General features: G+C 41.6%; 1 protein-coding gene across 2 annotated transcripts; it reads left to right on the top strand.

The window, feature by feature from the left end:
- Positions 1 to 4,666: 4,666 nt before the first annotated feature.
- naa40 (N-alpha-acetyltransferase 40, NatD catalytic subunit) lies at positions 4,667 to 21,699 on the top strand. 2 transcript variants are annotated; one of them, XM_080452166.1, is made up of 8 exons: positions 4,667 to 5,073; positions 8,584 to 8,679; positions 12,193 to 12,245; positions 12,395 to 12,490; positions 13,111 to 13,269; positions 14,224 to 14,307; positions 15,078 to 15,155; positions 16,387 to 21,699. In XM_080452166.1, exons 1-8 carry the CDS (start codon positions 5,068 to 5,070, stop codon positions 16,544 to 16,546), a joined length of 732 nt encoding a protein of 243 aa, XP_080308292.1. In that variant the 5' UTR covers positions 4,667 to 5,067; the 3' UTR covers positions 16,547 to 21,699. The 2 variants fall into 2 exon arrangements, with proteins under 2 accessions (XP_080308292.1, XP_080308291.1); XM_080452165.1 differs by having other exon boundaries at positions 4,667 to 5,079.
- The last annotated feature ends 1,004 nt before the right edge of the window (positions 21,700 to 22,703 follow it).

Raw genomic sequence — 22,703 nt, 5'->3', positions numbered from 1 at the left:
GCCTCAACACAAAGCCAACGTTAGCAATTGTCTTGTTTCAGTGGTTCTCAAACGTTTTAATTTCAAGAGCCCCCAGATAGATTGGTGTGCATTAGGGCCACGGACCCCCAAAACTCTGAGTGTACAAATGAACCCTGTCTGGTCCATTTGGTTCCATTTTTACACTGTCAGGTTTTCAGAACTGCAAGGGTCCATTTGGTTCCTAAATATCAACAATTTAGCTGGGGACCCCCCTGGAATCCACAACACCTTGAGAGCTCATTGATAATTAAAACAATGCAGCTGTGTCTCATTAATGAATGAAAATAAAATTGCATTACTAAGAGTATCAAACATTACAGATCCCACAACCACAAACCCATGTTTTTCATTACAGGAAACAGTTCAACATGAATTCCTCATTTAACCCCTTTGAGTCCATATTTCTGCTTTTGATATCCTCTAGTCATTTGTTTGTATGGCTCGTGGGGATATGTTTCATCCCTGCTACATGCCTGTCCTTTTGGGAAAGGCATTTAACAAATATATATATAAAATTTTTAAACCACATCCCTGTCTTCCCTATTTTAGGGAAATTTGTGAAATGTGAGCCTGTAGATGGGCCATTTTCACTATTTGTCATAAAAAGAAGTATATAGGGCTTAATTGGTCAATACAATGTCCCGCCTTCTGTTTATTTTTCTATTTTTTTTACAAATCAAACCCTGGTAACATGTAAGTACCTTAACCTGAACCCTAAGCCAAATCCTTATTCTAATCCTAATAAGAATAGTGCCTATAACTTTAATATTGGAACTACATGGTCAGTATTCTGTCATGGTGCTGGACAGAGTACCTCAGAGGCATATTTTTAGGTATAGTTGCAACACTGGAGATAGATAGTGGAGGAGCCAATACCAACAGTATGGTTGATTGATTGATGGATTATTTTCAGTGGGTACTGGGTAGGAAAGAGCTGCATCATTCTAGATGTTTACTGTAGCTGACCCATGTCTAGATGGTGTGGAGACTCTGGAGTTTGTAGAGTTGGAAATATGAGTGCGAGAACTGGTTGTGTGTACTAACGTGTATGATATGACACCAGTCTGACCTCTGCCCTTAAGCTGGCCTGATCTGTTTGTTACAGCTTACACAAACATCAAATATTTATACACATTGTTTCTTATAATTTCCTTTTTTCTTCTTGACTCAAGGCCTGAGAGAGAGAGAGACAGACAGACAGACAGACAGACAGACAGACATATACCATGTACAGAGAGACAGACAGAGAAAGAGTGACAAAAAGGGAGAGAGCGAGAGAGATGCATAGGTTGTATTCAAATGTGACAAGCACATTCTCTGTGTGATTGAACTGTTCAAGCTCTTTCAGTTGTAAACAGTTTTTCTTTGCCCTATACAGAAATTCCACAGCTATCATGATTTATTTGTAAAATACCAGTCAAGTATTATTGTTAATGGAGAAAATACATATTTTAATGGAAAAGGGATGTTTCGGCCAAGAGAGCTTCAGGAGGTTGAACCTGAAGCTGATGAAGTCTCTGCTGCACTCGAAATGATTCAGTCCCCACTCCCCACTGCAAATCAGGTTTATCGGCAAAATTCACAAACTGTCAACTGTTGGGGGAAAATAAATAAAAATCAATCAAGAAAAATGTAAATAGCTAAACACTAACACTGGTATTATGTCTATGTTTAAAGCCATTACAGGAATGCTCCCTCCATGTGTTCAATGCTGACAGAGAACTCTAGTCACAGGCCTGCTCAGGTGACTTTTTATTGCTCACGGTTCCTTGTGCACAGTCAGAGCTATAGATAAAGGCAGCATTCTCTGTCAGTGCCCCACCAGAGATGTTCTATTGCCATTCAAGTCAGGACAGTGACAGCCACTCTAGAATTTTGTTAGTGACATTACATTTGTTGTGCTTTGACATGTTTGTTCTCCATATTGACAATTTGTTCTTTGATCTGTGGGCCCATGTGCCAGACTTTAACAGATATAAGCCACATTTGATATATGTTAAATGAATAAATAACCCTCTGGTATGAAGGATTCTCTGACCGGAATAATTTCCATAGTGCTTCCTCATTTTAGCCGGGCAAGGCCACTTGGCCTTTTGTGTTGTCCATGTTTTGAGTGAACAAAGGCCAAATGCCAGGGTAGCAAGGTCATAATAAAACATCAGGTCCACAGAAATAATAATTTAACTTAAGGGTTAGGGCCTTGTCAACAAAAGACAATGGTGTCTGAAAACTGAATTGATAGGAAAGAGGAAGAGGAGAAAATAGTTAAATCAGCTGGGGCAGCATGGGGCATTAAGGCCGCTTTGGTGGCATATAATTTTTTGAAGGGCATAAGGCCAAACTGAGGGGCAACGGCGGCCATGGCCTTCATGGCCTCCGCGGAATTCCTGCCCTTGTATCAACCCATGCAGCATTAAAGGGTCAACTTGAATAAGTTGTTGTTTTTTATAACCAATGCCCCACCCTACCCTCTTCTGTCAGAGACTAAAATTGCATATAGAGAGCTTTATTGATCCCTGTGGGAAACTTGAAATTGAGTTCAAACTCAGGACAGATCATTTACAGGATAAACAAGTGAAATAGGAAGGGATGAAACAAAAACATAGCAGAGATTGAATCTGATAAATAGGTTGTCTGCAAAAAAACAAACAAACAAAGCAAACTTGTCTTACAGCATAGGCATAGGGCAATGACCAAACCAATGATGCCATTAGCCAGGACCAATAAGATATCAACAGCCAATAGACTGTTCCACCATTTAACACACACACACACACACACACACACACACACACACACACACACACACACACACACACACACACACACACACACACACACACACACACACACACACACACACACACACCAAAAAACATCATGATTACAAAAAATTAAGTACATGAGATATGTTAATTGTAATATTCACTTACTCCACTTGAGGGGTACAGAGACCATGGAATGACATCTGACCACACACGCATGCACGCACGCACACGCACACACACACACACACACACACACACACACACACACACACACACACACACACACACACACACTTGAGGGGGTTCCAGGGGGTCCCCAGCTAAATTATTGACATTTAGGAACCAAAAATGAACCCTAATGCTGCGTTGTCTACCATTAATTTTCAATGGAAGCCAGCGACATGAAGATACAAAGATACATCTGACATTTGTAGCTGCTACAGAAGCTACAACAGCTGCAAAGCTACATAAAAGTTGAGCTGCTTTCAACTGCAGCTACAAAGACACAAAGCTACAAATACAGTGTGTATCTTTATATCTTTTGTATCTGCCAGTGTGAACGCAGCATTACAGGTCTTTAACTCCAAGAAGGTGCAAATGGTACCTTCTTGGAGTTACAAATGGAACCATTAGGTTCCATTTGTATGCTCTCAGAGTTATGGTGGATCTGCGGCGATAAAGAAAAAAGAAAACCGTGTTTTTTTTTTCATTTAAAATAAATAAATATTAACATTATATTATAATTAAAATCGTAGCGTTTTTCCATTTATGTGGGGGCCCAATTGCAATATCCTCACGGCCCACCAATGGGCCCTGGCCCACAGGTTGAGAATTACTGGCCTGGAACTGAAAGCCATAATGAATGTAAAATAGATCAGTGGTTCTCAACCTTTTCAGGCGGTGACCCCCCAAAATAATCGTATTTGAACTGGGGACCCCCCACCCTGACAATCACTTGGAATGTAGGAGTTAAGGCATTACATTTTGTTTAACTCGGGTCCACAGATAAATATTGTGAAAATAGCCGATCTACAGCCGATCTTTCTTTTGTATTTCACAATTTGTTGATAACTTTTGATGCAGTAATGGTCTTTTTTTCTTGAGGTATTAAAAAGGTCTTAAAATCCTTAAATTGTCACATTGTCCGACCCACAGGTTGAGAACCACTGAAATAGATGACTGCCTCAGCAGTGCATTACTGCAACTGTGGGGGGAGTTTATAATAAAGCTTTGTTTTCCCATGCATGAGTGTCAGTTTAGAAAAATAAATGAATAAGAAAAATTATATCATTTAAAATACATTTCCTTTCAGAAATTGACTGTGATTTTTTTTATTCCACAGCATGTAAACGGTTCAACTTGTAGGCTATAATTGACAATACACCATATAATATAATAATACAAATTAAGATTAAGATGAAAAATACATATCAGGCTATATAGGCTAGATATGCGGTTCTCCCCCCAGGGGTCCTTGAGGCAGTTGAGGGGGTTCCAGGGGGTCCCCAGCTATGAGTCAATATATCATCAAAATCAGTTTAACCACATTATATATTTTTTGGAAAATCACAAAAGAATCTCAACAGAAATCTAGTTTTAGGGGTACTAAATATTTTCAAATAGGGATCCACAGCCAAATTCTTATTAATTTGGGGGTCCTTTCCTTGACATAGATTATCATTTGACCCCCCCTCTCCCCTCCATGCCAGCCCCCTGTGTGTGTGCGTGCGTGCGGGTGTGTGTGTGTGTGTGTGTGTGTGTGTGTGTGTGTGTGTGTGTGTGTGTGTGCTCAGCAGCTGTCGTCATTTCCCCAACAAGGAAACCATATTCGCGCTAAACTAGTTGGACGCCACGGACTAGAGAGAAAGAGAGAGAGAGGGAGGGAGAGAGAGAAAGAAAGAGAGAGAGAGAGAGGAAAGAAAGGGAAGAGAGAGTGAGGTAGAGGGAGGGAGGAAATAAAGTGTGTGTGAGAGAGAGAGAGAGAGAGAGAGAGCAGGGTTAAGGGACCTCTATAATTTCTCATGCTCTTGGCGCCAATCCGGGGGCGAAAAGAAAAATAAGACTTGTTCGCTTAATTTGGTGCAAAATTGATGGTGTAATAATAATAATCGGGGTTTTTTAATCCGCGATCAATCAGCCATCGATCCGTGCTAACCTACCTAGCCTCGTTAGCACGTTAGACCCAGTGTCACCACATACATTAGAACTAAAACCTAAAAGCCCAGACAGTCCCAACAACAACAATAGGCCAGGTGTAATAATCTACAAGGTGCTCGACATGGGGGTGAGTGTGAGTTATTATTATGTTTATTATGTGTGTGTGAGTGCGTGCGTGTGTGTGTTAACCCTGGACTGTGGACTGGATGTGAACAAAGAGTGTGCGTGCGTGTGGATGGACCCTGATCGGTGATGGAGAGAGAGAGAGACTGGAGAGAGAGAGAGAGAGAGAGAAAGAAAAAGGAGGAAGCAATGAGAGGATGGATGGCTGGCACCCACCACCAGGCTGTTAGCCTGTTAGCTTAGCTGTTAGCCAGAATACCAAAACGCTCGCCCCAAAACACAGTCGCCCCGTCCGGCGCAAATCCGGCGACCTCGGAACTGCGTCGCCACCTGGTTTTCCTAAATGTAACCTCAGTAAACTATGCCTAAACAAACCTAACATTATTCCTACACGTAACGGCAGTAAACTGTCTAAACCTAACCTTATTCCTAAGCCTAACCTCAGTACGCTATGTCTAAACCTACCTAACCTAATTTCTAAACCTAACCTAAGTAAACTATAATAACCTAACCTTATTCCTAAACCTAACCTCAGTAAACTATGTCTAAACCTAACCTTATTCCTAAGCCTAACCTCAGTAAACTATGTCTAAACCTAACCTTATTCCTAAGCCTAACCTCAGTAAACTATGTCTAAACCTAACCTTATTCCTAAGCCTAACCTCAGTAAACTATGTCTAAACCTACCTAACCTTATTTCTAAACCTAACCTAAGTAAACTATAATAACCTAACCTTATTCCTAAACCTAACCTCAGTAAACTGTCTAAACCTAACCTTATTCCTAAACCTAACCTCAGTAAACTGTCTAAACCTAACCTTATTTCTAAACCCAACCTCAGTAAACTATATGCCTAATAAACCTAAGCTTATTCTTGAACCTAACCTCAGGAAACTATGCCTAAACCTAACCTTATTCCTAAATTTAACCTCAGTAAAACGGTGCCAAAACCGCTGCATGGGGGCGAGTGGTCCGCGAAAAAAAAAGGGGACGAGCGTGTTTTGGGGCGAGGCTTCGAGTTACCGCCGTTAGCCCCGGTTAGCCACACATTCATTATCATTGCGTCTTGCTGGTTTAGTAACTTTAGTACCTAAATACATTCCCCACGTTGGACCCTACTGTGTGGTTTTTAGGTGTGTTTGTGTGTTTTGTGCGCGATCGACTGTTGTGGTTGTTTGTTGTATTATTATTTGACATTGTTAGCTTGTTAGCTATAGCCCCTCTCTCTCTCTCTCCAGGAATCCATCTTTATGATGGTTGCTTTGCATTTCCATCAGTGCTGATTGAACACTTTTGTTTTCATGGCCAGTCGGGTATTAAAACCCATGTGTTTTACATGTGATCTAGCTGCCCCTGTAGTTCAATGCCCCGATTAAATATCATGAGATTATTAAAGCTAGTTTGTGAAAGCATTGTGGGCTTTTTGGCCATGCTTGAGTTTGATCCCTTCACTTTCACTCCAGATAAACCAATCCACGTGTTGTGTGAAGTCTGTACCTTGCCTTGTGCATGGTACAGCATGAAACAGAATTAATTCTCTGCATATCAATGCATTCCTTCCCCTAATTGTTGCCTTTGCTGTTTGTCCTGGACTGTCAGTTAATTAAATGCACTTATTGCAATCAATGATGACCTGTTGTTGAGTGTCTACTGCAGCTCTTAAACATTCTCATCCCTTGGTGCAGTGTAACCATGTCAATGAATGTACATTCTTTTACAGAGTTTGTATTGGATGTGAACTGTCCATACTAGTACAGTGATTCTCAAAGACCCCCAGGGATCCATGAGGGGGTTCCAAGGGGTCCCCAGCGATTTTAAAAAAATATAGCATCAAAATCAGTAATCATTTTAGCCCTATATACAAGGGCTATTTGAAAATAGCCGATGAAAATAGCAAAAAAAAACTAGAACGAATATTTTTGAAATAATTGTAACGACACAAATCTTGTATAGGTGTCCCTGGTACAAAATATTTTCAGATGAGGGTCCACGGCCAAATACATATTAATTTAGGGGTCCTTGATAAGAAAAAGTTTGAGAACCAACCACTGCATTTGTCTAATTAAATAAAGCTTCTACATTGGTAGGGGGGGTTTAATTTCATGGTATTTTAAACTTAACAAAGGCCTATAATAATAATCATCACAACACTGTGCATTGCATTACTTTACCATTCAGCTATTTTTGGTGGTCAAATAACAGGTGTTAATCAAGCTACATGTTTCAGCAATCCAAGACACAGCCAAAGAAAGGTGTTTTATTTGTAGCAATGAACTTTTGTTAGAATCAGTTTTGTAGCATTATGCATACCAGCTGCTCAATGCTCCATTAAAATATGTTCTGCTAACTCGACAGCTGTCTCCTATGTTGACACACTGAACAAAATAAAAATAGATGCATCTTAACAACTTAAACCCTACATACTTGTTGACCGGAGTCCCCCGGGGTCTGTACTTGCCCCCCCCCCCCCCCCCCCTTTTTTTGCCAAATGCATGTTCGCCCCCAGAATAGGGACGGGTCACGCTAGAGTTCATGTGGTTCATCATCACAGTGGTGGCATAGCTAAAACTACTGGTTCTGGATTTCCTTGAGCTGTGGTTTGGTGGTTTCTGTGCAAGGCCTGTGTGAACAGTTTGCAACAAATTGAGCAAAACGGTCACCTTTCTGCTGTAAACCGCGTGGATCAAATTAGTAGCGATCTAGCTAGCCTACTAATGTTCAGTTGTATTCTGATCACAAAATTACCAACCCAAGCAGCTTTGCTTGCTCACCTGCTGTGCTGTCCAAAGAATTATGGCACTAAGAGAATGCTCAAATGAAAATATGAATCCGGAAAGTACTGTACTACATTTATCATAATAGGGAGAAGACAATTTGTTGAATAAAAGACTTGCATTAAATAACAGAACAGCCAGATAAGCTTGTTCTTGTCTCTACTAGCTGGCTTCTCGATTTGTGTGACTGTTGGCCTGGCAAAGCATTGGAAAAACGTCTGCAATGCAAATCCATAAAATATGCAGCCAAGCACAGAACTTGTTTCTTTGGATTACATTGAGAGGTGCCAACATAGCCTTCCTCAAAATCTGTGTAGGCGTACCTGAATGGCTACCAGACAACGAACTGTCTCAGAGTGTAGTATTGTACTCAGCAGTGATACAGTGATTGATTATCTCACATCTGTCCTATCTCACATCTGTCCTATCTCCCCACCTGTCTTTCTCTCCTCACTCCATCACTCCTCATCACCATCTTTCTGTCTAACACCTGCCACCTCCCTCTGTCCTTAAACCACCCACCCATTGCTCTCTCACCCCTCCCACATTTCTCCGTCTATCATTCCAATCTCATCCCTCTCTCTACCCCCACATTTGAACTCTTGACTCTCTCTCTTTTACTTTCTCCTCTGTTCACAATTCCTCTTTTACTTTCTCCTCTGTTCACAATTCCTCTAACTTGGCACCCTCTCTTCCACTACTCTCCTCTTCCTCCACTATCCCTTCTTCCATTCTTACAGAGGAAGAATAACAAAGCCAAGGAGAAGAAGGCCAAGCGCCAGGAGGAGAGAGCAGTTATGGATGCCGTTTGTGCCAAGGTGGATATAGCCAATAAGGTGAGAGGCCTGAGTGGGATTAACCAATGAGATTAGAGAAACAGTTTGAAAGTCCTGGGTGAGGGCACAAGATGGCTTAAAGAATTTTCATGGTTGGTTAGTTTTTTGTTTCGTTTTTTCCTGAAACAACATTTGCAGTCTAATCGATGGCTAATCAAGTGAAATATCTTTAAGAGTCAAATAAAAATCCCACCCCAGACGGCAGCATTTCAGGTGGACAGCAGGACCACAGCCGTTAGAAAATCATAGTTTGTTTGTTGACACAGTTTGTCAGACTTGTCTCAGTACCCAGTAAAACAATGGCTGTGTACAGGGTAAAAAAGGAGGGGTCCTAGTATAGACTACTAGTAATTCTCAACCTTTTTGGCTGGCGACACCTCAAAAAGACTTGGCCACCAAGGCTCGCGACCCCCCTCCTTCACGACTCCCCAATCTAACAACATACACACACTGAGCAAACGCGCGTGTGTGCGTGCGCACACTGAACAAACACGTGCGTGCGCACAACGACTGAGACTGCTTGCACAGTCTGCTGCTACTGAGTGTTCCCCTCAGCTACATAGATGGACAGACAACTGGATGCAGGTTAAATTGACATGTATTGTATTGGCCTCCCAAGGACACTCAGTTGAACATAAACATAATACTGTCAGTGCTAAAAATAATGTCAGCCACCCACAGCAGAACCCAAATCACACCCCACTACCACACTGCTATACTAAAGTATAAGTAAAATGGCTACATTAGTCGCTATGGCTTTAAAACGCAGTTTTTGATAAGAGGAGTAATATCTCACTCGAGTCGAACCGTGCATCCAATCAATAGGAAAATATACAAAACACTTGGGTGTCAGAATCTGACACAATTTATCCCCCCTCCCACTTTGCCTCAACTTGCCCACTTTGAGTTTCTCACTTTCAGGTTGAAGTCAAAAAAGAATTGTGGGGTGTTAATTGTGTGATATTTTTATGGATGTTAGTATCTTACTAACAGCAAGATGCATCCACCACACTGTTCCATCCACCATCCACAGGCTGTTGAGAGCCACAGTTTCATGTATTGTGACAGTTTCCTTACTTAATTTAACTTTTCACTGTTGTTGTCATATGAAAGGGAGCAGGGAGCGCAGAGCTAGCGTGAACGCTCTGTCTGTCTCGTTGTGGCCAGTGCCACACACACAGACGTGTGCGTGCACACACACGCTTCCTCGCTCTCTCTCTTCTTTAAATGTGATTACCGGTAATAATAATCCTACTAGATATCTTTTTTGTGTGTGAGGTCCAGTACCAGGAAATAATGAAATGCAGCCTCAGCATTGTCAATTATAGACCTGTCTCATATCATGTATAATGTATATATGAGAAGGATTATGCTAATATATTTACTCATTCTAATAATAATGAATCATTTAAAGATCTCTTTGTTGGTGTTCTGCCATCTCTCCGTCTGTTTACTGTCTTCTGTCATGCTGGTCTGTTACCCACTCTGTCCGTCTAGACTGGTCCCTGTAATGCCACCCTCCCATTTATTGATGAGGGGGTGCTGTGTTGATGCCAAATGCCTTTGAAATTGTGTGGGTTTCATTGCAGTGACATTTGTCAGATCACCCAGGCAGCCAACTGTTTGCTGGATCCAAAACCAGACATAAAATATAATGGACATTGTCCTTGAATCATACTTATAAGTTATGATTGAATGGACAATATATTTGTTCTTGAATAAAGATGCAAATGACGTCACAAACAATCGGAATTATGCATAAGCCTGCCTGTAATTGGCCTGGATGGCATAATTCTGTGGTTCAAGTGCTCTGTGAGTTCTCAGGGCGATCTAGATGACGATTGGGTGTGACATCACTGACTAATCCTTGGCATGTTGTGCGTTGATTGGCTGGCATAAAGATGTCGGCTCTTTTATTTAGAGCAGGCCATGGCTAGCTAGTCAAGAGATGGTTTACTTTGCGCTGACATTCGAGTTAACATTAAGGTTCCCAGGAGTGGAGTGGTTATGGAATTCTGTAACGGCTTAAATACTAAATTGTTATGGGAATGAGATTAGGATTTGTTTACTGTATTATTTGTCAGTCTCTTGGGTATTGCAGGCTGCAGCCTTGTTTGCACTGCTAAAAGTGGCACAACATTTAGCCTACCACTCATTGAACTGCACGCAGACATACTAATATAGACTTCTCTCTATGCATTTTCCAAAATGTTAGAGCCTAATGCTTTGTTTGTATTTACCCAGGCATTTTGTATCCACTATTTACCATTTACATTGTATCTACTATTACATTGTCTTGTGTAATAATAAGTAATAAAAAGTATAAAAAGTTCATTTCATTACTATACCCTAGAAGAGCAGTGGTTCCCAAACCGTGACGAAAGTCCAGACCTGTGCCTTGTGATTTTGTGACAACCACATATTGCAATATACAACTATACAAAAAGTTAGAAATTATTAAAAAATGTATTTACTGTATCCGAACGTTGTGCACACAAATTGTACAATACAGAGACGAATTCTATACCTTTAAAAAATATAATCTAACCACTACCACTTTCATCCTGGAATTTTCCACAATTCTGTAAAAATAAAAAAGATTGCTGATCTACAAGCTCACAATGCGACTCGTGAGCTTGTAAATCGGCATTTAAGGCACATGCCTTTTTTAATGTTTCTCTACATAACCTATTGAATGGAAAAACCGGCTGGTAATCATTGTTTATTTCCCACACACTTCCCCCTAAAACACAAACGCATCCTCTCTAAGCTGCTGGAAGGCCATGATGTAAGCACTTAGCACAGTGAAAAAGGCCAGAATAAATCCCAAGAATGAATTAGTTAGTTTTTTTCATCTGTTTCGCCAGCCGTTCATCTGCTTCCTGTCTCCTTGCTACCACTCGACGTAAACTCGCCAACCGGGCAGGAATGCAAACCATTCTCTCCTGACATTTTCTTGTTGCCGGCAGACATGATTTTGTCAGTTGGGCCATTGTTTATAACACACAAATGATGCCTTCAGTCCACGTCGTTGGCTGGAACAGGTGGTTATTGTTAATCCTACAGACAGTAGATTAGGTGCAGGGCCATTGTAAATATTCCCAGGCCCCAGGAAAAGACGACTTTATGGTCCGTGATGATAATGTATGGCACTAACTGTCTTAATGGATCATTCTCTATGGGACTTCGGTTCAGAGGACATGCAGCAGCGCTTGTAGATGTGCCTCTTTATGGCAAAACAGGTTAAAGTGAACAGGGCAGAGATTTATTTGACCTGGGTCTTAATATTCACATGTCACATTTTTAAGCTTCTTAGAACATTCTACTTAATCCATTGAAATTAAAAATATATATATTGCACTCTATTGTACAATGCCAGAAATTGTTGTAGTTGGCCCCCTCCTTTTTTCCCTTTACACCAAATAGCTTTGCCTATTTTCTACTAGTATGACATGCCCAGAATAGGGACACTAGTGTTGATGTTGATTTCATTTGTATCCTCTCTTCTCACAGCTTGATGACCCATTGGCTGCTTTCCCAGTCTTTAAAAAATATGACAGAAATGGGTATGTATTGTCCTAGCATCAGATACATACGGTTCTTATATCTTGTTTCATTTCTCCACGTTGAGGTGTAATTGAAATAAACATACAATCACATACAGTTGGATTGTGTACAGTATGTTGCTGACTTCAGCTCCCTGTCCTGTGTCCAGACTCAACTTGCAGATAGAGTGTAAGAAAGTTTCCACCCTCAACCCGCTGTCTGTCGAATGGGCTTACGAACTCACAAGATCTAACATGCAGACGCTGTAAGTATTTTGGTCTACTCTGCTGTGGTAGAGGTTCAGTCACCCTTCTTTTAGACGGCTGAATGGTTAGATAGGAATTAGGGTTGCAAATAACGATTCCTTTCATACTCAATAAATGTGTAAATATGTGATTATTCAGTTGGACTGTGCGATACATTTAAACCATAAAATGATGGTAGATTAAGGTAATACATTTTTTAAATTACAATCACAAGTTAACTGAACCCAAACCAACATCTAACCCAGCATTAAACACATTCTAACATGATAAGAATAGAGAATAGAGAAAATTTGCTATGCTTCAAGTGGTTAATGTAAAAATAAAAATAAATCCCACCACTCAAATATTTGGCAGCCCCCCTGTAGTAACTCTATGGACCCCTTAGGGGTCCCGGACCACCCCCCCCCCCCCCCATCTATATTTTTAACTGCTCCTGCTGCCGTCTGGCAAACTCCCACAGGGACTTGGGATTGAATTAGTTTTGAGTCTCTCCACAACAATTATCCTGAATCTCATATTCAGGCCACCTGCTGTCGGTTCAACATCTTTGATGGTAAAACGTCCCATTTGGGCTGGTGTCCAAAGTGAGAGCTGTGTTCACCATGCTGCCGCCATGCAGGTACGAGCAGAGCGAGTGGGGGTGGAAGGAGAGGGAGAAAAGGGACGAGATGAAAGACGAGAGGGCGTGGTACCTCCTGGCTCGGGACGCAGACTCCGCCCCAGTCGCCTTCTCTCACTTCCGATTCGACGTGGAGTGTGGCGAGGAGGTACTATACTGGTAAGACGTAAGGCTTCTCTTTTCTAAGACTGTCATGTTGTCTCTGTCAGGCAGAAACCTTGTATCTCCGTAATTTCAACGTTTTTTTTTTTTTTGTAACACTTCGTCATACGATAGTGTCACACAAAAGTAGGTTAAATAGGCGAACAAACAAGTCTGTTGTAGATCTGATATTTTTGCTATTAGTGACAAAGTGGTTAAGTGAAAGTGGGTTTTATTTATACAGCATCTCTTCTGCATCTATTGTCCCCACCCCTGTGACGCACCGGACTGGCCGTTTAAGGCTGAGGCGCAACTGTAGAATCCCTTTGTTCTGGGTTTCATTTATATTGAACCAATGAAAAGTATTAACAAGAGCTTGTGACTAAATAACTACATTGGATCTATTGGAATAAAAGTAATCATTTGATTTCCTGAAAAGTAACGGTTTTGGACATACAAGGTTTTCCCCCCGACAGAGACGATATGTTGTTTTGTTCTGATACTGTTATGATTTCATTCAGAGTCTAGGATCATTCGCTTTGGTTCTACATTTGGTACATAGGGCTGCAACTCTCCATGATGTTCTTAGCCATTGTTCTATTGATTACTTTTTCGATTCATCAAATCAATGGATGGATAATTTGGATAAAGTCTGATTAACTACTCATGCCCCATTTTGTTTTAACAATGGTGTCATGCAAAAACAGCCGATCTACAAGCTCACAACATGTGATGTGACATGTAGATCTGTTATTTCTTTCTTTTTAAGATTATTTTATTTAAAAAAAAAATTATAATCGATTAAACCAATTGCAACTGTTGGTATTTTATTTTATTTTTTTATGACATGCCTAGCTCAATATGAATCTATTGAGTCGGTCAGTTGAATTGAGCCCATTGAATTGCTGTTGCACATGTCTCAAACAATCCTAGTCCACCACGTCTATAATGTGATCTCTCTTCCATGTGCAGTTACGAGGTGCAGCTGGAGAGCAGAGTGAGGAGGAAAGGTCTGGGGAAATTCCTCATTCAGATATTACAGCTCATCGCTAACAGGTAAACAAACTGTGTTTTGAAATTCAGTCGAAGGCAATCTACAGCAAGACGGTGTGTTTGTCAAACATGTTCATGTCAAGGACCCCTAAATTAATATGTATGTATTTGGCTGCGGTTGTGCCAGGGACCCTATAAGAGAAGATTTGTGTAGTTAAAATGTTTCAAAATCTTTCTACAAGCTCACAATGTGTCGACACGTTGTTTGTAGATCTGCTATTTTCAAAAGAATCTTGACAAAATGTGAAAAAGTTATGAGTATTTTCCAAACATTTTAACAACACAATTCTTGTATGGGGGTCCCTGGCACAAAATGTTTTGAGATTGGGGGGATCCTAATAGACACTAAAAAGCTTGAGAACCACTGTGATAAAACATTTACATGGTGTGTTATCAGACAGCTAATAGTATCTGTGTTGAAGTGCTGCCTTGAGTTGTATAGCTGCCTGGGAATGATAGATGAGCAGATATTGTCTTCTTTATCTATTGCTTACTTTAGCCCTGTGCCACCCGTCATGATTTTGTCTCTGTCGGGTGGAAACCTCATATGTCCAAAACTGTTACTTTTCAGGATTCAAATACAAAAATAGCATAATTAGCAAATCTGCAAGCTCAAAACGTGTTGCTTTGCACCGCGTTTCGAGCTTGTAGATCTGCTGCTTTTGATACTTTTGTGTGTGACGCTGTAGTACGATCACACGAAAAGTTTAAATATGGAGATAAGATGTTTCTGCCCGACAGCAACGATATGTTTTCTTCCTTTCTCGCCCTAGTACACAGATGAAGAAAGTGATGTTGACAGTATTCAAACACAACCACGGGGCTTACCAGTTTTTCAAAGAGGCTTTACAGTGAGTATATAGCACACACAAACAGGCTTTTCCTAAAGGGAAAGTTGACTGCATTCTTTGTGCACAAAATAACCAAATACTGTTGAAACAAAATTGGAACACATAAACTGTAATTATAATTAAGAAATGCGACCAGGCCATGGTATATGAGTATGAGGTCTTATGTCTTTGAATAGTCGCTCCGCGGCTTGGAAAATCAAAATAAGAGTCCACTAAACTGGAGCTCAAAATGAAATCCACAACAACATTTTAAGGTGAACTTTGTTCCCTGTGGAGGAGTGGATAGATGTCTCCAGGGAAATGATCTCCTTAAAAGGACTATTCAATAAATCAAACCATGGAGGGTCGCACTCAGAAATGAAAATCCATACTTCTTATTGTTCCATATGCCACAAATTGATGAGGTGACAGACTTTTTGGCTATCCAGCCTTCATCAGTGTCGCCTTAAAAGGACAACGTGTGGAGAAACTCTCCATAAAGCCATGGTCGACTATCGAACTGGGCTCTTTATTATTTCATAGTTTTCTATACAGAAGGATTTTAATCATGTCATAGCCTTCAACCTCTCCCCCAAACAATATTAAGACTGTGCTGTCTGTGCTCGCCGTCCTTGGGAATTTCATTGGTGGAGAGAGAGTGAAACCAACCTTGTAGTTGACAAAAGATGAGAGGAAACCCACTTTTGTTGTCCACTTGCCACAGGGGCTGAAGGACTGCAAAGTTCACCAGCCGCTTGTACTTTAATTTAGAATCCAAATGGGGTTTGTAAAATAGAACAACACCTGTGAATGCTTGCTGTCCCTTCAAAAGTAGACCAACTACTTTTGTGCTTATAAAGCACAAAAAAAAGTATATATAGATTATTTCTGCTTGGCCAAAGGAGACGAAAACCATCAGCACACTAGTCGGCACGCACGCACGCACGCACGCACGCACGCACGCATGCACGCACGCACACACGCACACACGCACGCACACACGCACACACACACACAGTCTTATTAATCATGATGATGACGCCATCCAGATTGTTCAGCATTGCCACTGAACATGGCAATTGTGGTCTGTGCGGCTTCGTTCACAAACTGCACACATGGTAACTTAATATCGAAAGCTAAAGATTGGACAGGGATGCCACGATATATATATATTTGTTTTTGTTCTAGTGTTTTTTTATCCTTCTCCTTTGTGTTCATGCCGTCACACTCTCTCTCTTTGCCGTCCCTCCAGATTCGAGATCGACGACAGCTCACCCAGCATGTCGGGTTGCTGTGGCGACGACTGCTCTTACGAGATCCTCAGCCGGCGGACCAAACATGGCGAGGCGTTGATGGCGGCGGCAGCGGCGCACACCCACGGGGGCGGGCACTGCGGGGGCTGCTGCCACTGATTGGCTGCGTCGAAGCCACCCACCCACCCACCTAAACGGTTAAAAACCAGCAACTTTCGTGGCCGCCTGTGAAACCTCACACTGCCTGCTGTGTGTGCATCAGCGTTTCGGAGAAACCTCTGGTCAGAGCTTTTGGGTGTTCAAATCCACCCACACACCATGCTTGGCTACAGAAGTCTTATCATAGATGGAGGTAACCTCAGTGGTGTGTAGGCGGTATGCAGTGTGAGCTTTCAGACACGGCACCCGTTTTCCTACGTCCTGGTTACCCACCCCCCCCCCCCCATTCCAGAGATCAGCTGTTACTGGTTCCCAGTCATGTAAAAGCTAATCCACCCACTCCCAACAACTTTCTAGCTCATCTGACCCGGCTCTCATCTCCTTTTGTCATACTGCACTCTATCCTCATTTGTCACGCAGTGTTTCCTAAACCCCCCCCCCCCCCCCCCCCTCCGGTCCCCAAAATGGAAATCGTGGCAGGGATTATTTCTCACGTTTAGAGTGTGCAATCATGTTTTCAATGAACTTGGGCTTTCGGTTTATGGACCCCCTCCCCCCGGACAAGTTACACGAACCCTATTCTGGGGGGGAAATATTCGCAGGAAATGGCCGATCTACAAGCTCACAACGCATGCCGCTGTGAGCTTGCAGATCGGCCATTTTCGGCCAAGACATTTAGTGTAGAGCGAAAAAAGGTGGGGGCCTAGTACACAGCCGTGGGGGACCCCACTCAACTAAGTATAATAGGTTTAAGTGGTTTAAGAGTTAAGAGTCCCTGCTGTACTGTAGCGTACATTCACTACCGTACCGTTGTCCAGGTACATTGTGAAGCTATACAATGTTTGTGTACGACAGCAACCTCAACGGCCCGTCCTACTACTGTTAACATTGTTACATGTAACTGTGAGGGTTTCCTGCTTTCTCCTACCTTCCTATCACTCAGGTAATTTCCACAGTAAAATCCTGATTTAACTCTCGGGTGAGAGAAAAAAAAAAAAAGAAGGACCCGCATGCTTTCAAGAGTTAACTTAATACTCAGAATTTTACTGTGTATGTTGACCTCCTCTTGCTTAGGTTTTTAACCTTAATTTAATGAGTTCTTATTTTATTCTTTTCCACTTTTCCCATTCGTCCTAGTTAAGTCTAGTCCATGTCCTCCTCTGCTGTGAAGTGCGAGTCCAGTCCGGGGAGCGTCCCCAGCGCTCCTCCAGTGTGAACCAGTATGCCAGTGTCCTTTTCCCCCCGTATTCCAGTGCAGCAGCATCAAGCTGTTGGTGCGGGGTTAAAAATCACTGCTACCGCGAAGAGACAATGTGAAATAATGAAAGACGATTTAGCAAAAAATCCGTTATGGTGCTTCCGTTGTGGTTAGATTGGCTTTCAGTGCTGCAACCTGCACTTCTCTTCATTCATTTATACTTTGTTGTGTTGCAATGGGTTTTGAGCTTATAGATTTGTTATTTTTAGCACGTGACAACAGCACGCAACCAAGGGATCAAACAGACTTCACTCGCTGTACAGTCATCCTCTCGTCGCCCAAGCCCCATCTTCAACCCCTCTGTTTCTTATCTCCTGCTATCCTCTCATTTGACTTTGATTGGAGTTTTGGACTAATTGCTGTCATTTCCAGGGTCTCGTACTACTGATCATGGCAGGCAGGTCTGTTACAGACACCAGGTGTCGTCAGGCGTTATGTGACTCATATACTCGGGTGGAGGTAGGCCGCCGTGTCCACACCAAGCGTTTTATGAGCGGAGGGGGGCCTTGGATATCATGTCCATGGCGCTTGCATGCAGTGTTTATTAACACGCACAATGTTCAAACCAATCAACTATTGCTGTGCTCAAAATGTCCTGATCTATGTTATTAGCACAAATAGCTTAGCTGAAACTACGTAAACATGGACTTCTCATGGTTGTGGTAACGATTCAACGTCGGATCGTAAATTACCAGGTTGTCAGACACCAGCCAGGAGGATCAAAAGAGCAGCGCTCCTCTCCAAAAGTTGAACTGTACCCAGCTTGAAGCGCCCAGGGCGCTGCGCCATAGAAATGCATGACAGACATGCGCTGCCAACTAAAAAAAAACGCTTTGTGTGGACACGCCGGCATGGTCCCTTTAGAGGGTAAAAGAAGATTATGTGAAATGAAATCAGTCAAATCATGCTCTCTTCTGCAAAGCTTGAGCTGATGCAGGCTTTATGGCTCCAACTTCCAGTTGTGTAAAAAGGCCTTAGTTAGTCTCGACTCCACGTTTAAAGAAACCCACAGTGATGGGAGTGGGGCGATTAAAATCAAGAATATCATCACCCATCTCATCTTTATCTTCCATTGCCTGTTCCTCAACCACAGTGTAAGCCACTGCTTTTTTCTCTTGTTAGGTTGAGCTTAGATTTAAGTTTCATAGGTTCGTTTAACACAAAGCTGCCATTGGCCCTGTTTGGATAATTGTAAAGACAACATCCTTCCCTCATGTATCCTTTCCTCTCTTCCCTCCTTCCAGCCCCCTTTTGGCACTGATGACTGTTTTCGACAAGGCCAGGTTTCAAATCTGTAGAACTGCATCCTTCCTCCCCTTCCTCTGTGCAGCCTTCCTCCCCCACTTACGTGAAGGTACTGATGACAATAGATCCATTGATCCATTTCCTTAACTTTAGACCTCCCCCTGTTATCTTCAGCGGTACAAATCAAAACGAATTGATGCTGATGTTACTTTTTGACTTTGTAACTACTAAATACATCCTCATGCCCCTCTTCTGCTCCCCCCCCCGCACCGCTTTTCACCATGAGCAAATCATATTGATTTAATACAAGAAGGATAGGTACAGTATAAGTGAACGCTCCATTACACAGCTGTCTTCAGTCCACTTATATTAAGTTGATGAATGCTATCACTGGTAGGACATTAAGCTAGCAGGAAGGATGTATTAATTTTTTGGAAGATTCAAGGTCTTTTTCATTGAGATAATGTCCTCCCTTCAGCCCTCACCCCTATACCCAAACCAACCATCAGTAGGTTGCACGACGAGATTCAAAATGTACACACAATCACGGTCAGTGTCTTTATTCAGGATAGCCCAGCAGCTAGGTTTCCTCTCCTGCCTCTGACAGCATGACTTTAATATTTCACACAAGTCTCCCATAAACAGCTGTGGTTAAAAACGTATGTGAATTGTTGGAGTCGGAATGAGACTTAAAGTTGATGCACAGGTTCCACTGAGCTGAAAGCATCTTGGCATGTAGAATCGACAGTCAAGAGATGGGGCCAATTTATACATTGTGGTATGGCTGTGTCGTCTGACAAAAGTAATCATTTACATTTGTTGGGTGACACAGAGGCAGAAATCTAACCTATTCTTGTTGCCCTTAGCTTATCTGACCCTCGGCTTGACCTCCACACCATGCCGACGTCACAACCTGTGGCTATTTGGCTGTATTTCATGTGTTCATAGCGCTACAGTGGGATAAAGATGCTCTTAGCCCTAAGATACTGTTGGCTGATGGAGCCCAGATTGTTAACGGGAGGATTTTGGACAAGAGGATGTACTAGGCTACCTAGGCAGGCTGATGATGAGGTCTCTTGGGTTTTTCATGGGTCGTTTCCATATCTGTTTACAAAACCTTCAGGGTATCTTGACCATCTCGAGTGCCCGTCTGCTGGGTCATATTCCATTTCTAGAAACCACCAACCAACCATTTCACCTCAGAACTGTGGTTCAACTTGTATGTGAGGTAATGTTTCCTCGCCTTTTTTTTTTGTCGAGATGAGATGCTGTCTTAATTTATTTATATTCCACTTTGTGAAACCCGCTGTCATCAGTGAAGTGGGACTTGAGATTTTCAGTTAACCCAGTTGGTGTGAAATAACTGTCCATGAGGCCAACTTTGACCAATCCATTTTGACACGAAACACCATCCAAGGTTGTATCAATCGACAGTTGTTTTTTTATTTTGTTTTTTGTAGAGTCACTGAAAAACTGCTATTACCCAGCTGGCGAGCACTCAGAGGTTACATTAGGTGTTTCCTGCTTGTTAGAACAACGATAATGAACAAAAACAAAAGACAAAACTTTTCAACACTTTTGCTTGTATGTTTTAGTTCTAGCCTAACTTCTGATAAGTACAATCATTCATTTGTATTGGCAGAGGCTACACAAAAAGAACAGGATATTGTATATAGCAACGGTATATCAACGACTGACCGAGTCTTTCTCTCTCTCAGGTTACTCAAATGTAAACAAACCTCTGTGTTACTTTTGCAACCATGTTGGCTGTTGGATGTCAGTTGGATTGGTTTGTCCCTCAGCTCTGATCTAGAATCAGTTTTTCTTTTTCTCACCATATTTAAAGCACTCTTCACTTTTGGTAGACGTTTTTAAGTGTACATGCTTCAGTAGGAGTACACGAACGGCAGTTCTGTAGACCCAATATGCAGCGCTCACATTAAAACCATTTATACAAGCATGCTAAATGTGTCTCATGTAACATTGTTTTATTTTCTTATCCTGGGTTGTAGTTTCCAAGAAGTCGTTGACCACTGAAATTATTTTTGGTAAGAGCCTGAGGTCACAGAAAGGCAGACTACAGGTTAAATAGTGGCTGTTCCATAACTCCTATTGAGGCGTGCATTTGAACGTTTGAAAATGTTCTTCCAAAGTGAAACGTTGCTTTAAAACCGACCCTAGAACTGTGCTCGGGGTCGACATTTTATGTGAAAAAGCTGAGGTGTCTTTGAGGAGGGATTATTTGGAGTGATCATTATTTTGTGATAAAACATCTTTTGTTTGTGAGTGAACCTATTTTTTTAAAATCACTTCAAACTTTTATTTTACAACCTGTCAACAACCCTCGCCTGTCCTGTCAAATTGTTTTCATTTTCCCTCCCTCCTCTGATGCGTTCCTTTCTCTGTCTTTTTCCTCAGTGTGTATATATATTATATATAATCGGTTGCAAATCCATTTTCAGTTAATTGTTTTTGCCTTTTACAGGTTAAACACTTGCTTTTTTAAATGACATTTTAAAAAAACTCGATGTTTGAGAATGAGTGTTCTAGTCCTGTGCTTAACCGACAATGAAAGGGAAAAATAAGTCATTTCTGCCTTGTCAGTGTTTTATTTGTATGTTACAAATAAAGGAAAGTTGTTTGACTTCTAGATGGATATTCCTTATTTTTGCCCCCCCCCCCCGTTTGTACCTTTTACTTTTTTTTATATACTGTAATGTGTACCTAGTAGCCTATATCTATATGTTTACTATTTTTATGGAATCAAATCACACTACTGTGGATGCCGAGTAGAGACATGAGCACAGTTTTCAGTGAAAGCTGAAAAGTAAGTTTGCAAACTAACCAGATGTATGTTAGCATTGTCATAAACACTTCCACCTTTAAAATGAGTGTTCCTATCCATCATGTAGACCAGCTGTTCTGAAAGTGGTGTCTGGCGACCCCCAGGGGCCTTTGAGGGTGTTCCAGGGGGTCCCCAGCAAAATTAGTTAAAGTAGCATCAGAATTAGTTATAACCACTTTAATCTCTCAAGAACAGATTCTGAGATAGTCAAAAACAGCAGAGGGCGCTGTTTTTCCTTTTCATTTGGCGCTGGGTTCCCAGATTGTAACCACTTTAACCGTACAGCCATCAGCTATTTGAGATTGCCTATTTTCTAAAAATCTTGAAAATAAAAATAAGTTGCAATAATTTTCTAAACATTTTAACAACACAAATCTTGTATGGGGGTCCCTGGCACAAAATTTCAGAGAGGGGTCCGCGGGGCAAATTAATTTGGGGGTCCTTGAAATGAAAATGTTTGAGAACCACTTATTGAGACATTTCCGTGGTAACGGAACTACTATGTTGGTGTTATGTTTATTCCGAGGACTTTTTTAAGAGCTGCACTGTAACCGGAAGTTGTTGGTACCTTGCAGCAAAAATGCGGTGTTGCCATGTCCGCTTATTATAAGCGACTGGGCTTGTTTTAGTGTAAAGTGTCTTGTTGCGGTTTTTTGGGCTTGTTTCCTAATGTTGTTTAAACCAGTGGTTCTCAAATATATTCATGTCAAGAACCCCCAAATTAATATATATTTGTCTGCGGACCCCCATCTGAAAACATGTTATGCCAGGGACCCCATACAAGATTTGTGTTAAAATGTTTCAAAAAT

The sequence above is a fragment of the Gymnoscopelus braueri genome (assembly GCF_963280865.1).
Source record: "Gymnoscopelus braueri genome assembly, chromosome: 15".
Classification (NCBI taxonomy): domain Eukaryota; kingdom Metazoa; phylum Chordata; class Actinopteri; order Myctophiformes; family Myctophidae; genus Gymnoscopelus; species Gymnoscopelus braueri.
The sequence above is the reverse complement of the archived record's forward strand: the minus strand, read 5'-3'. Positions and strand labels throughout refer to the sequence as shown.